Source organism: Cryptomeria japonica, chromosome 11 (genome assembly GCF_030272615.1).
Source record: "Cryptomeria japonica chromosome 11, Sugi_1.0, whole genome shotgun sequence".
NCBI classification, from domain to species: domain Eukaryota; kingdom Viridiplantae; phylum Streptophyta; class Pinopsida; order Cupressales; family Cupressaceae; genus Cryptomeria; species Cryptomeria japonica.
The window spans coordinates 239,505,466-239,522,112 of NC_081415.1; the positions used below are offsets into that span (position 1 = coordinate 239,505,466).

Here is a 16,647-nt window from a genome sequence, read left to right on the forward strand (position 1 = left end):
TATTATCCTCAGGGTAATGGGTTAGCTGAGTCAACCAACAAGAACTTACTCAGCGTTATCAAGAAATTGCTAGAAAGAAGTCCGAGAGAATGGCACATCCAGTTGAGATTCGCCTTATGGGCAGACAGAATCAGGACCAAGAACGCGTTAGGCATTTCACCTTATTTTCTGGTTTATGGCCAAGATCCAGTCTTCCCCATGCAACTCAGGATCCCGACTTTGAGATTTATTCAGAAGTACATGGAAGACACTGATGCTGTGCAAGCCCGATTGACGTAGTTAATGAATCTGGAAGAAAAGAGAGATCAAGCGTTAGAAACTTTTGCAAAACACCAAGGAGTGGTGAAAAGATGGTTCGATCGACAAGCAAGAGTCAAGGCGTTCCGGATTTCAGATCTCGTCCTGTACTGGGACAAAGCACACGAGAAACGAGGAGAACATGATAAGTTTGATAAGCTTTGGAAAGGCCCTTATCAAATTTCAAAGATATTGGGAGAAAATGCATTTAGGTTGAAAACTTTAACTGGAGAAGACATCCCATTGCCTGTCAATGGGAGGTATCTCAAACATTATTTCCAATCCTAAGATGCCTAAGGCCTTCCGTGTACATAGTTAGTTTAGTTTGCTTTCGTTGTTTTTCGCTTGTTTGCTTTGGTTTGCCTTTTGCTTTGTTTCCGTTTTTAGTTTAGGTGTTTTGTTTTAGGTTAGTTGTTTTGTCCTGAGGGGTATCCATTTGAAATTGAGTGATTTTTGTTATGTAACGCTCTGACTTCCTGCTAGGTTGTTGGTTGCATTTGGGCAATCATGAGGTCTTTTGGAATTACAAAGGGAGTTTTCTTTGATAAAACTTTGAGTCAGGACGTATTTGCATTGAAGCAAGATTAGCTTATTGAACTCACGTATTTTTGTCCTCCAGTTATTATATCTTACACACTTATAATCTCCGAGTCGTTATGGTTTCCAGGTGAAGCTGTGATCAGTGAAAAATCGAAAGTCTGACTTCAGCGCCATCGCAATCCTCAAACCCTAGTGAGCTTCACTGCTCACGAGCCAAAGAATTAACGGAACTAAAAGCTGTATCAAAAGAAAAGATGAGAAAAAAAAAGAAAAAAGAAGATGAGCTAAAAGGAAATATCAAATTGGCTAAAGGGAATTTATGAGTAACGGATGCCTGGCTGGCAATGGAGCAATGTTCGTGAGCTTGCGGCGATAACCTTGTCGGGGCTATGGACGTCTGACTGGCAGCGAGGCTCTATCCAGGATGCTTTTGGAGTCTAGACAAACTACGTAGCTTATCACAGGGGAACCTAAAGATCATGATTGTCTTGTTGAGAGGAATTAATGCATTTGCACACACATGGGTAACTGTGGGCTTGATACTTTGTCTCAATATGATGGTCTCTTCTTGTAAGTGTTTCTTAACTCCTGGTTTTGTTGAGGGAGATTTTCTGAGTTTTTTCTTCTAGAAAGATTGATTCCCAAATGTTTTTCAACATTTCTCAGTGGTGTCGCCAGATGTTGTGACCATTTCACACATCGCCCCATTAAAATGGGGACCCCCTCTTTTTGCTCTTTTTTTTGCTCGCCTTTCGCTTTGCTTTTTAGGGTTTTGGTAGTATGTCAGTTGTCTGGATTAGGGTCAAGCCTTAGGGTTTCCGTTACTGTGTTTTCAGGCCAGAGTCCAGTCAGTCTTGAGAGTTTTTTTGAGCTTCCTCTCGTAGGATGCAATTTTGAATAAAGTGAATTCGCCAGAGGCTAATTCACTTGGTCTATTTTCAATTAGAATTTTGAATGAAGAGTCTAAATTTGTCTAAGTATTAATAAGGGAATTGTGAATTTTGTCCAATTGAGTGTTTTTGACCAAATTTTGAGATTTTTGATGAATGATCCCGGGCATTGGAAATGACTTGTTTTTGCCCTGTGAAGTGATTAAACCCTTGAAATCATGATATTTTGGCCTGTAGGAGCAAAATCGCTCCTGTCCCTCAGTGAAGGACCGGAGCTCGTTTCTCAAAATTTTACCGTCTCTACAGGATCAAGACGAATTTCGAATTGGAAGAGATAAAGGGAGGCATGATCTTTTCGTTGAATATAATTTGAAGAATTTCACAAGCATGGAAAGGTGCTAGGAGTAAAAATCGCTCGTGTCCCTCAGTGGAGGACCGGAGCTCAAAATCAAACATTGCCTCGTCCTTGCAGGATTTCAACGATTTGATGATTTGAAGAGATCAAAGGAGATATGTTTTATCAGTTGAATATAATTTGGAAGTGTCTTCGTGAAGAAAATTGGACCAAAATGAAAAATCGCTCCTGTCCCTCAGTCAGGGACCAGGGCGAAATTCAGTGTAGCTCCCGTCCCTCTCCCAGGGACCAGAGCGAAATTCCTCATGAGGCATGTTTTGGGCAAAGATCAAGTGAACATTAAGTTTGAGGCAAGAAAGGAGGGTGAAATGAATCCGTTGAAGACAAATTGAAGATTACAAGACATCAACAGGAGACTCAAATAGGCCTAGGCGCTCCTGTCCCTCAGTCAGGGACCAGAGCGATTTTTGCCTTAGGTCAATTTCTCGCCAAGTTTGAACAAACTCCCGGCCAAGAATGAATGAAAAGGTGCACAACGAGCCCATTGAAGATAAATTTGGAAGTTGGCAAAGTATAGTTGAGCTTGAAAATGCAAACTCGCTCCTGTCCCTCAGCCAGGGACCAGGGCGAAATGATGATTATCTTGCCTTCCACTCAAGTTCAAACCATTCCAAGTCAGGATACAAGGAGGCAAGGACGTTTGGGGTGTCTCGACGAAGAACGAAGTATCAAAGGTCGCCAATGATGAAAGAATTGCACTATAACTTCAAGTTCGCTCCTGTCCCTCAGTCAAGGACCAGGGCGATATTCATTATATTAGCCAATTCATTCAAAAATCACGCCAAGTCAGGGATGTACAAGGTTGCACAAGGTCAAAGTGTTCTTAAGACGATGATATACGAGGAGGTTAAACGTTAAAGGGTGACCAAATTGAGTTAAGAAGCTAGATCGCTCCTGTCCTTCAGGCAAGGACCAGGGCGATTTTCACATAATCACTCATTATCCTTCAAGATCACGTCAAAGCCAAGGTACACAAGATCAAAGATATCATTTTGAAGGCGACAAACGAGAAGTTAAGGTTAAGAACGAAGAATTTTGGCTAGAACATAGGGATCGCTCCTGTCCCTCACCAAGGGACCAGGGCGATAATCCTTCAAGCATCAAAATGCCTTGTTAAAAACAAGTGAAGCAAGCATGGAACGAAAGGCTAACGTTGTTTCTTCCTCATGATGAAATTTGGTGATCATAGCAACAAAGGTCAAGGAGAAAACACCAAGATCGCTCCTGTCCCTCACCAAGGGACCAGGGCGATATTAGTCACAAAAGGCACTCATCCACAAAATCAAGTTAATCAAGTTTGAAATTCCCAGCAAACATGCCAGTTTCAACGTGAAGATGGAGGTTTTGAAAGTCAAAGGTAAAAGAATCAAGACTAAAAGGATAGTTCGCTCCTGTCCCTCAGTCAGGGACCAGGGCGATAATGGTTTGTGCCCTTACCTCTTCCAAATTTGGCGCTAACAAACATTTTTTTTTGAATTTTATTAAATGCTAGAAAAATCGATAAATTGAAAATTTCAATTAAATGGCATTTAAAAAATAACGCAAAGCATTTAATTAATTAATTTTTTGCCTTTAAAAAATCGAATTTATTAATTAAAAAACGAAGGCATTAATTAATTAATTATTATTTTAAAATCAAATTTGAGCGCTTGAGTTTTAAATCTTACAAAGTCGGCCTTTGGTTTTATTTATAAATTGTTTTAAAATTGCCTTATTTCACCAAGTCGGCCTAGGGTAATAGAGGGGTTAAGCGCCTATAAAGGGAGGGTGGTTTATTTCATTTTCAAACCATCATTTTATCATCTTTCATATGCGATTTTGGAGAAGACAAGGAGTTGCGAATTGTGTTTAAAGAGTGCAAATTTCATAAAGGAGAAGTGCGAATTTCCATTCCAAGCAAGGTGCGAATACTATCCAAAGGAGTGCGAACTTGAGATTAGAGTTGGGCGAATTTGCCAAAGATTACGTCAAAGACATCCCAAGGGTGGCGAATTGCTAAAGTGGACGTTCTTTTGAAGAGAGATCACGTTGAAAGCCACCAAATTTTGATTTTTGCCTAGACGAATTCCTTTATTTTGCATTTTAGAGTTAAGCTCTCAAATAAGGTATGGCGATGTGATCCCATGTTTTAAATTTTGATTTTTGATCGTCATAGCCTTACATTTTGAATTTTGAAATTTTGAATTTCAGTAGCTCAATCGTTTTTAGGAAATGATAACTCAAAGACTTATCATGAAGTTTCCTAAAATTAATCTTTTATCTAATCTAGTTATGCATTGCAAAATCTAGTTACTTATTATGAAATGTTGTGTAGGTATGGCGACCCCGAAGGCGGGAGCATCCACCAGCCGTCCAGCTCTCATGAAGGAAGATCAAAAGAACGAGGAACTGGAGACCAAGATCGTGTCTAAGTGGAGCAACATTGGAGATACTAACTTGGGCAACTTCAGCACGAAGAAGTTTCGAGAGGTCCCCTACATTGGCAAGCCATCACCTGTCGCCCGGAGGATAATCGAAAGTGGCATCATTAAGGCGGCCGGCTTCCCTCTAGCAGTACAGTGCCATGAGTTGATGATCGAGTGTGCTCGTCATTATGATCCACAGTCCAGAACGATCGTGTCCAAGGAAGGAAACACTTTAGCTTATCTTTCAGAGGAAGCTATAAGTGAAGCTTTCCATCTTCCAGAGCACAGGGATATGATATACGAAAGCATAGAAGGAGCCAAGTCAATGTACGAAGATGATCCAGATGCTTGCTTAAGCATTATCAACAAGAACTGGTTACTTAAGAGTCATCCTCGCCTGAGCAAGATCCCGAGCACACCACATAGGATTGATTTCCAGAAGGAGTACAGAGATTTGATTACAATGCTCAACCGAGTCACAGGAGCCCCTCAAGCTTTCTACTTTGAGAAGTGGATGTTTTACTTCATCCAGGTGATAGTTCAGGGAAAAGGAACAATTCATTGGGCTAGAATGATTAGCCATTGCTTGGACGTACAGTTGAGGAGACTCAAGGCTACCAAGTCCTTCCACATGAGTTCATACGTCATATATGCCTTGATCAGGAGTTTTGAGTACGCAGGACTACCTCACAAAGGAGTGATTGGGAGAGGACCCGGCGAGGTCAGAGTTTGTGATTCCTATGTTCACTTGCATCATCCACCAGGAAGCAACTACAAGCTAGTTAATGATACCTTCACGATGAACATCATAAGGACGTTGCAAGGCGGGATTCACAACAGATTATCTCAGGATGCACAGGAACTAGTAAAGAGGTATGGTGCTTGGTTTATCCAATTTCCGAAGTTTACTTATATTAGAGTACATGGATGTCCTTCACCTCCATATATGTTGCCGAGATATCCGACAGACAGAATTGTGTTACTTGAGGTAACAAGACAGTTGGCAGCTTATGTGAAGGCATTCAGACACAGACATGGGAATGGAGTTCCTGTACCTATCATATTGGGCAATTCAGTTGAGGTATGTCCTAATGCTCTAGCCATGGATGACGCAGAGAAGGAGTTAGCTTTGTATTCTTTTTCATCTTTTGCCTTGAGAGAAAGCTTTGATCCACATGGATACATAGAGGAGACAGTCGGTAGGAAGTTTAAGCATGAGTTTCAGATAGAAGATTTTATGATGAATCTCTTAGACGATCTTGAAGTGAAAAGAAAGATGCATTCTAGATTGCCTTTGGATTTCATCAGGAAATGCAAGATTTACAGAGTGGCCGACCAAGCTCAGGACAGTGGCAGACATCTCCAGTCATCCTATGATCGAGAAAGCAAATCAGTAAGGTTAGATTGGAATGAGCCCGAGGTCGTGGATCTAGATGCTTTGATGGCTCTAGTCTTGTCTTGTACTCGCAGATGGGTTGATGTGCAGCATCAGAAGTTGAGAGAGCAAGGCATAGCTATGACTTTCACTTTGGAAGAGAAACCAGCCGAAGGTGGAGCTAGTGTAAGCGAAGGCAATCCTAATCCCAGAAATGCAAGTGAAGGCAACCTTCGAAGCGCAAGTGAAGGCAATCTCCATCCAAGAGGTTCGAAGAGGAAAGAGAGACCTGAAAAGAGAGAATCTTCCAAGAAGAAGCAAGGGGCCAACCGAGATCGTTCATCCGGCACATCTTCTCGACCAGAGAAAAGGACACTTGAAGTGGAGGAGTCTATGGAGTCAATGGTACAGAATGATAGGCAGGAAGAAGGACAGGCACCGCAAGGGTCACCAGATGGATCTCTCCAAGATTATGAGCTACATGAAGATAGAGAAGATAATGAAATAACATCTCCTCCCAGAGAAGAAGAAGTATTGCATAAGGAGATTCAGGTTAAAGAGACAAGATCGGCCATCCCAGATTGGTTGAAGGAGAGATTAACGAAGGTAATTGTGATCGAGGACGAAGACAATGTAATTGATTTAGAGAGCCTTGTTGGACATTCTCAGGAAGTAACAGAGAAGAGGAAGGCTACCAAGATGTCCAAGATGGTTAGAGATGACACTGGATCCAGAAAACTGCAGATAGCTACACCGGCAGTGGACAAGTATGAAGGGGAGATCCTAGCAGAGGAATATGATATAGAGACATTTGAGCTAGGTCCATCCACAGCCGAACAGACGATGGACGATGCCATCGATTCATTTGAGGCCTTGAAAGACAAGCTTAGAGAAGAAATGGAGAAAAATAGAAAGCTTGAGAGAGAGGTCGGTGCATGGAGGACATATTTCAGCCATCTCAATGAGCCTTTGGGACGTCAGGATCCAGCAAGATCACCCGTACAGGCACTTCCCCTTCAATCAATCAATGAGGCAGAGAGATTCAGGAGTATGGTCCAGCGTATGAGTACTTGGATGGACAAATCTCATACAGTTGCCGTAGAATTTGCAACAAGGATGATGAAGACTATTCATAGGGCTATTCAGGTTCTTGAGATCATCCACAACTTGATGATAACAGTAGCCGCTTTTGCTCATATCAAAGATTTTATCATTCCTGTCTTGAAAGTAATCAGACAAACATCTAGGAAGGTCTTAGCGCAGGAAAAGATCACGGATGGAGGACCTCACAGTTTACTTCAGTGGTCAACCTTACTCCAGATGAAGGAAGTTCTCTTTGAGGACATTAGTACTAGATGTAGCCATGTTGAGGAGGTGATCAACCCGATCCAGGACAGAGTATTTGAGGTACTTCGTACCATTCTTGGCAGGAGGATCAAGGTCGAGATAGATGTGGATTTGCAGGAATTGGAGGATAGAATCAAGGTCATCTTTTGCAAGGATGCTAATATCACAGATGAGCAACAGGACCAGATGTTTGCTACCATGCTCCTGATTGAAAAGACTAAGGAACTCGAACCTGGATGGGACGCTGCTCTTCTTGAGGCATTTGATCAGGTCATCCACTTAGAAGAAAGAATGAAGAATCTTTCCGAGATTCCAATCGCTGAGATTGAAGGAATCGTATCAAGATTCATTGCATATGCTAAAAAGGAGCATTGGAAAGGGAATAAGATTCTAGATGAAAGGTTGTTATAGATGACATGGCACCTTAATTGTCATTGGTCTATGTCTCCTAGGTTTTTGTGCCGAATTTAATATTTGGTTATGCATTTAATATTGTTCAGTAAAAAGGAGGCCATTTGTAACAAACCCTAATTAGGGTTTAGGTGTCATGATCTTGACCGTTGATCTGCCTTTTGATCTGGACCGTTCATTGTAATTGAGGATGCTATTTATACCCTCATTTCATTTCATTTTGTCATTAGAAAATTAGAGATTAGATATCAGAGAGTTAGAAATTATTGATTAGAGTTTAGAAGCAATTTACTTTTGTAGCGAGATTGAGCTTTGAAGAAAGAATTCAAACAATTGTTGTACATGATGGCTTTGAGATCAATGAAATATTGAAGTTATGGTGTTTTGTTGCATTTCTCTTGGTTATCTTCATGGTTGTTCAATTTTCTTGAATCATTCTCAATCAAAGTAGTGTTTTAGTTCGAAGGACAAAGTGTTGGACTTGATCTTTGGTAGGATTCGCTTTCAAAACCACTAGCTTCTTGCTGATTGTAGGAACGCCTTGCATGGTCGACTGGAGAATACTTGAATCATTTAACCTTCAATCGTTGTTGTATCTTGGATATGTACCTTCGTGGTAGTGTCTTTGATCTTTGATGCATTGAAAAATCATTTGTTACCTTAGAAGATTGCATCAATTTCAATTGAGTTGTTATTTTATGGAAAAATTGAAGTTGGTAGAATCTTTCCAAGTCTTGTCCACATGAAGTCATTCTTAGGGTTAGACTAGATTAGACCTCTTGCAAAACCCTATCCTTTTGATATTTTTTGAAAAGTTTGTTTAGTTCAGCAAAATCTTCGGCAACGTAAGGCCCCTTGAGGACACAACAAATCACAACGACCACTGGTGCTTATCCACACGTAGAGACCCTACTTACAAGAACATTGGAGTCATCCTAACTGATCCTTCTTGTGAATCTTCAGCAGTTAGCGACTTTATTCAAGAGAGGATAAGATGCCTTTTGGTATTTTATTCTGTGTATGATTGTGTACAAAATACACGTCAACAGTATGTTACCGTGCTTTATGCATCTCTCAAATAATTACTAATATTGTTTTTGCTGCGCTTTGGGTCTTATACAACTGTATATTAAATGTCTTTTGTGACTATGATAGTGTATACACAATTATTTAAATCAGCATACCATACAACTATTTTCTCTGCCTTGTTGTAATAACCCCTATTGGAATCTTTTAAACAAACTAGCAATTTTCACAAATTTTGTTTGACAGGAATTTTGTCAAACAATTTGCATTATACTGGTCTGAGGTGGTTGTCAGCTTGTTTGAATGGAAATTGCAAATAATGAACATAATATGTAATTTTCAACTCCTAAAATTATCAACATTTCATTTATGCAAATATTTACATTTTGGAATCAACAGATAATTAATTTTTTTAAACTCAGTGCATTGCTGTTCAATATAATTATGTTCAGAATATTCATACAGTAGTTGAGATTTTACAAATATGAATATCCAGAATTTATTTGCTGACCTGGGCAGCAAACTCAGCCAACCGAACCACCAGCACCTCCAAATAAATTGTACAGCCTCCTTCCAAGAGGTATGGATCCAGCAAAAGATGTACGGTAGCTGAAATAAATAGTCAACTCCACTGTGTATTGCTGCGTTGACCTTTTTAGTCTCTCTATGTTCTGCGTCAGAAATTCTAAAGGGCTTTTTTAGCCTCAAACACTGCACAATCTTCCACGTCAGCTTTCAGCCTTACAAGATAAGGTATGCGTTGACGTGGCTAAAGTCCCAGAACTACGACTCCATCCGGCCAACGCATAATAGAATGTACTCGCTGAGTATCCTATCCTCTTGAGATAAGGAAATCCCTAATGCTGTTTTTAATTGATCAATGGTGACGACCTCAAGGTTTTGATTGTCAGGTCTTGATTGCAGGATAGCTCAATGGTCGATGTGTTTTGCTGGGAGCACAAGGGGACTTACGTTTTGCAACAAGCTGGTCTGCTGTGATTCTCAGATTGCGAAATAAAAAGCAAAGGGGAAGGGATAGGAGACCTAAAGACAAGGATGATAATAGTTGATGCAGTAGGTAGATAGATTTCGATAAACCAGTTCTTTACAATAAAACAGTTTCAGCCTCTCAAATTGAATTTTTGGAATTTCTTCCAGCAGTGTATCCTTCTGGGAATGCGCATACTTGCTGCATTATGTGTTCTTTGTCTTCAATCGCATTGGTGAATTTCAACTTGTTATCCAGGTGGTTCAGCAACGTGCTTCCCAATGCTTGGTTTCGATCAAGTGCTCCTGCATCTTCTTCTCTAGCTTCCAGCGCCTGACTTTGATCGCGATTCTTCTTCGATCAATTTGAAAAATTAATTAAATTAATTTAGCAAACATTAAATTTTATGTGATGTCGGGCTATGTCCTGTGGAGTTCGGGCTTGAGAAGCTCTTTGTGAGATGTATCGTGAAATCCGATCTTTAATTTGCGCTCTCTTGAACGAAATTCAGGCCTGAGAGGGGAACTGCGAGATGTTAAGTTTAAATGTTTTCGCCTTCACTTTCGGCCGACTTAGGCGTTGTTGTGACCTTGGTTTTAGTTTACTTTCCCTTGCGTTTTCTAAACGTCCTTTGTTTTGAATTTCGGGCTACCAAGCCGAAATGAGAGGCACGATGTGAGAGGGGTTTAAAAATTGGCTTAGAAGGCTATATGGCACTATTTTGACTCTACTAGCCAATTTTGGGAGATTTTTGCCTTTCAAGTTCAAATGCCTCTCCTTGAGAAAATTCGCGAATTTTGGGCAAATTGCACGATTTTGCATGCTTATGCTCTCTAATGCTTTCTTATCTTAGTCACGAAATTCGACCATTTATAGTCTTTTGGGCGAATTAGAACTTTTTCAGCCTTTTGTGATCTTTTGGCACGAATTTGGACGTTCTCGCATTTCGGCCTTATGAGCCGATTTTTGAACTAGGACTCTTTTCCTTTTTTCGGCATTTGACCTATATGTTCGGCTAAATAGGGGGGCTTTTCATGATTTTTCTTTTCATTTTCGGCTTAGAGACGACGCGAGTTTAAATAGGTTTCCCTCTTTTCGGCCTGCAAAGAAGAAATGCATGATGCAAATTCGCAGACTTGGGAGATATTGAACTTTCAAGATTTTCGGGTTAAACACCAATTTTGAGAGATTCATGTTGATTTCCAATTTCGGCCTTTAAGCCAACTTTGTGAGCTCTCGTTTTGAACGCCTTTCACTCTGCAAGTGAATTTCGGGCAAATGAATGATATGACGCAATTTTACCTTTAAGTTCTTCTTCAACCAACTTCGCCCCTTTTGGGCCCTCTGCGCGATTTTCTTTTTTTGTTATTTTCGGCTTAGAGGAAAATGGCGTGATTTTGGCCTTGTGGAAGTTTTCAGCTTCCAAAGAGATTTTGCGAGTTTTAACTTAGGAATTTTGACTCCCTAATTTTGGCTCAAAAGCCCTTTTTCTCACGATTTGCCTTAGTGTTTGCGGCATGATGAAGAGTTCTATGCGATTTTCAAACTTGGAATTTTTGGCTATGAAGTCGATTTTGCAAACTTGAAACTTGCTCCGTTTTCCCTTTTCAGCTTATGGATCATTTTGCGAGCTTCTCTCTACTTCATTTTCGGCTTCAAAGAGGATTTCAGCCTAGTGAACTAGTTTGTGCGATTTAAAACTCTTTGTTCATTTTCCTGAAAGGCGTGATTTTACCTTTAAGTTCTTCATTTTATCTTTTTCATTTTCAGCCTATGGAGGGGATTTGCGAGATTGTCTTTATCGCTTCTTTTACCTTAAAAATGCGATCTTTAACAAACTTCGGGCTATTGAAGAGTTTTGAGAGTTAACCCATTTTTCGGCCTGTGGAGGGGATTTCACAATTTTTCCTTCATAGAACATTTCGGCTTAGTTCATGATTTCGGGTTAAATGGTGAGTTTGAGATTTTAAGGTTTTCGACCAAAATGGCCAAGATGCGATTTTACTCTTCCACAGCCTGAACGCCTAACTCCCCAAAACTCGAGCATTCTAATCTCCTATCGAGCAAACAAACACAAAATGGGGGGGTCCCCGAAGCAGGGGTGTGTGTGCGAGCACAACAGTATGGTGCTCATGAAACTTGCATGGCACTTCCAAACAGGGCTGCAAATTCCCTTTAGGAGGCAGCGATGGAAATTGCTAAGCCTTCAGAGCTGTGCTAGGATTGGTAGGCCCCTCCATGGTCACATTGGCATAAAGCTTGACTTTCAAACTTTTATTACTAGCTATCAAATATTTCCATTGCTGCTGGGAATGTAGTAAGGGTACGGCTGGGTTGGAACTCAACAAATGTTTAATTTTATACTCTTTGATTCTCATGCACCCACAACACTAAAATATTTGCCAATTTCACCTTACACAACACTAAAATTTTCTGGTATTTTACATTTGTACCCACCTCCAAAATAAATTTATTTGTCCACAAAGATTCAATCATGCTATACCTGGATACCTGAAGCCGACAATTGTAAACAAATGTCTGTAAACTTGTAACAATCTGCACATCCGTGAACACTATATAAATTCGCCAAGGATTAATTAAATGAGTTTTCATCCACAAGACCAATATCTGCCTTAGGGTTTTCATCCTAGGTTGAACAGTTGAAACCAAGGCTCAGACTCCCAAAGAGGGTTTCCCCAAAATGAACAATCCAAAATATGAAATGATTTTGCACAAAAACCTCCAAAGTTTAATTATAAAATTACATAAAAAATATTAATTTCTTTTTTGCTCATAAAAGTGACTTTACAATATTTTATTTTATATTTGGCCCTAGGTAAGTCACTTTATTAAAATAAAATATTCAACTTATAAATATAATTAATTAAATACAAGTTGCCCAAAAATATTAATTTAGACAACTTAATTTAATTATTTAAATTATTTTTTCTTTGAATGCTTGGGCCGAAAATGGGGACATCACACTTGTGATGCCAAACCAAGTGTGGAAACACCAAAGTGGTGCATGCTTCCTACATGGCTATACTATTCATAACTTGAAGACTCTTTGAGTAATTTGTAGGACCATGCAAACTCTCGAGTCCTTGAGCTGGCCAAGCCAAGTTGATTAGATTCTTGCGCTGACTCGTGCTCCAAGACTCTCTGAGTCTCCAGACTGTCGAATCTTGGCTCAGACTATTTTGTTTGGTGCTTGGACATTGAGTCTTGGAGAGTACTCGGCTGATTCCTGCTCCAAGACTCTTGGGTCTCAAGCTCAGACTTTTTGTCTGGCGCTTGGACATTATAGCCATGCTTTTTATATGAAATTCAACTTTTTTGGGTCATTATTTTTACTTATTAGCTCATTTCACCTAGTGAAGAATCAACTTAGCAAGAAGATCATTTGAGAAGAGAACTTTTAAGCATTCAAAGTTGATCGAATCATTAAAAAAGCAGCAGAATTGGATGCAATGGAGGAAAATGAAGACACTTTGGAAGAAACAATCTATCATCATTTTGATATTGATTTACCTTGTAGTTCAAAGCTTGAAAAATCAAGTTATACTAGGAGGGGACAGACAAAGATGTAGATTGTATTTAGTTGTTTTTTTCATTTTGACATATCATCATATGTAAACAGTTATAAGGCTGTTATACATTTATTATTTTATAATTTTGATGTATTACAATGTATAGTTCGACTTTGAAACTATGAAGTTCCAAATTTTGAGAGTTTGAGGATCATATGACATGTAATGCTTAAATTATGACAAAGTGATAGTTAAATTAGACTTTTATGTTCTCAAAATGCATGAATTTCTTTTTTTTTATGTAACTATGTGGTTTTGTTTTTGGTCGAGTTCATTCAGAGTCTGAAGTTTGAGTCAAAATTTCGCACTGCTGAGTTGAGTCTGAGTCCGAGTCTTCAAACTATGATACTATTGAGTATTGATGATTCTTTTCCTTCAATGAGAACAGTTGTTCTCAGATATTGGTGTGCAATGACTTCTCACTCCATTTTTTTAGTTTGTTGGGAAAAGAAATTTCAAAAGCTTCAATGGAAAACATTTACATTATTGCATTAAATTTTAGTGCATTATTCCCTGCTTCCCCAAACCTGTAATCTGTTTTTACCAGCATTGAGATTTTGGGTGTTTAGTTAGGTTTACATTGTATGACATTGAGTAGCTTTGTGAGGAAGAATTTGTCCATTAGATTTTAGTTTCTAACTGAAATGATTTTAAAGACACATTCATTGGATGCCACCTCCCTTCTATCAAGCAATATTCGGACAACTGCTTTTATGAAACATTGTCAACATTATTGCATCTGACCTCAAAATATTGATTGTGAGCCTTTATTCATGAGCAGTTATTCATTTACTATCAAAATATGAAATGCATATCTATCTAGTTCAAATTAAAAGTCAAACAGTGCTTCTTATAAGTAATGATATGTTTTCCTTGACCTGCAGTTGATGCCTTGCTTTGTTTCCTGCTTGAATGAGTCCTCTAGAACAATTTCTGTTGGATCAGAAACGGATACTGTAAATATGTATGTCCGTGTGTTTGTCAGAAAGGTGGTTTACACTTTATTGTTCCCTAGAGGATAGGTGGATTCTGATCTTGCTTTCTTTCCAACAGAATGTTTCTTTCAAGATTCATCTTCTTGAACGATGAACACAAAAGGTTTTCTGAAGAATACATGAAGCATAAATTCTGGATGCTAATCATATTTTATCCTCTCAAAGAAGTATTATAGTTAAAATATGTGGAAATATGAGGATACTGCTATAGTGTTGAATATTGTGTCTCTGGCCCTGTCTCTGGTCCTGTCCTGTCTAATTTTACTCTAGTTTTTGAATTGTACCTTTTTCGTATTAGGCTTTAAGTTTTGTTGGATGTTTGTTCAATAGTTAGTCTATTGCTAAAGATGACAAGTAGATTACATTGGGTTATGTGGACATTGAAGCAAGTGAAAAATGCAGTGGAGGACAAATTGTATTTTGTTTTGTATGGCTCTATTAATATATGACTTATCTGTTTTTGTTGGAACAGGTTTAAGGCCTATGGATCCTCTACATGTTTTGTTTGCTGACATTTATCAATCAATTCATGAAATTGTGACACTGAATGGAAAGATTGGGGCAGATCATTCAAATTGCCAATGTCTGGTTGAACAATTGAAGCTTTTGAAGCCTTTGCTGGATGATGTTAAGGACTCAAAGACAGCTTTGACGGGATCAGTCGTCAGGGTATTTGAAGAACTATGTGCTGCTTTGAAGAAGGCTCGGGAACTTATAGAGAGATGTAGTGCAAAAGGAAGTAAAGTTTATAGGGTAAGTTTATGTTAAGCAGGCTAATTTTGGTGGTCATCTCTTTATGGCAGTAGGATAATGGTATTCCACCTGCGTTCTTATTTTCAGATTTTGTTGTCTTTTAGGGCATTTTCCATTTGATATTAGTTAAAGCCTTAAATTACATTCAAGCCACATTTGATAATCAATGCCTCTTGATTGTTGAGACATGGTAAATGCTTTCAAGATGTTTCAGGGTTGTAGACGAGAAAATGTCAATTTATTTGAATTCTGAAGTATAAATGTCAAAAGTTATTTTGAACCCTCAGTGTAAAAGATTTTCAAGTAATAATCAAAGCCCCAAAAATGGGAAAGTAAATATATCTTTAACTTCACCTCATTCATTATAATTTCAATGTTAGATATCATATTCAGAAAATGGGCAAGAAGGGCTTTACTGATAAGAAAGAATAAAAATGGGTTTTAATAATAATTCTTGTTTTATAACTTTCTTCAATTCTAAATAGGTTTCACTTTTATTAAAGTAATTTTGTAGTGTTTTTATAATGGTCATTCAGTTAGAACTTAGAATCTTCCCCTTTCGTAGTTAGTTCTTTTTTAGAATGTTTTCTTTCGTGTTTTTATTCTCGATTGTTTCCGTTATGGAAAGATCCTCTGTAATCTCTATTTAAGGAGCCTTCATCTCCTTTGTAAAATACCGAATAACCAATTATCATTTCATTCTATCAGAGCATAGGTCCTTTTTTGGCGAATTTTTGGAGTAAAAAAATTCATGGTTTTTACCTAGAAATTTTGAGGAAATCTTTGGAAGTTTTTTGATTGGTTTTTACAAAATAAAAATTGTATTTTTTGGTGGATTTTTATAGAATAAAATTCGTGGTTTTTTCTGCTGGAGATCAAGGTTTTTTACTAGCAAAGTTTTTGAATAATTTTTTGATAAAAATCGTGGGTTTTCTGCTTTCTGTGGCTAGTGTTGTAGCACGTGAAGACTTCATGCTTTTGGAGGGTTTTGTATGAATTTTTCCAAAAAAAAATCATGAACAGAGTTGCTTTTTTTTTTCCAAACAAAATCATGGTGTTTTTTTCTGTTGGTTTTTTGCATATTTTTTCATACAAAAATCGTGGGTGTTCCTATTGCCGAATGATGTCTAGTGTTTTTCCATGCAAATTTTTTCATGGGTTTTATGATTTTTTCCAGAAAAAATCATTGCAGGGTTTTTGTATGATTTTTTCCAAAAAAATCAGGGAGGGTTTTGCATGAATTTTTCCAGAAAATCCATGATCATGGGGTTTTACTGTTTTTTCACAAAATGAAGGTTTTTGCCAATTTTTTCACAAAATTGTGTGTGATTTCAGCATCACATCGAGGGTTTGACGATTTTCTTCCAAAATTGTGGTTTCATTTTTTTGCCCATTTTTTTGTCAACAAAAATTAAGTTTTTGAGAAGATGGCTTTGTTACCCAACTATATGTTGGAAGGTTCAAAGGATTGTGATAATCTTGGTCATATCCAAAAGTTTTACAGAACCAAGGAGGGTCTCAGCAGTAGGCTCATGTTGCAGAGCGTTCTAAGAAAAAGGGTTCATCCTTCTATGCATTCATGGCCAAATGACCTGCAGATTATGTCAAGTTTTCT

The 16,647-nt window shown here is 38.4% G+C and overlaps 1 protein-coding gene across 4 annotated transcripts in view; it reads left to right on the forward strand.

The window, feature by feature from the left end:
• LOC131064014 (U-box domain-containing protein 4) overlaps nucleotides 1-16,647 on the forward strand; it is a 117,312-nt gene that overhangs the window by 45,005 nt on the left and 55,660 nt on the right. For all 4 annotated transcript variants that reach the window (XR_009111197.2, XR_009111196.2, XR_009111195.2 and 1 more), the window contains exon 2: nucleotides 14,752-15,032. Coding sequence is in view for 1 of the 4 variants with exons in the window: in XM_057998035.2 (XP_057854018.1) it covers nucleotides 14,763-15,032 (270 nt within the window). In the remaining 3 variants the exon portion in view is untranslated. The remainder of the gene's footprint in view (nucleotides 1-14,751; nucleotides 15,033-16,647) is intronic.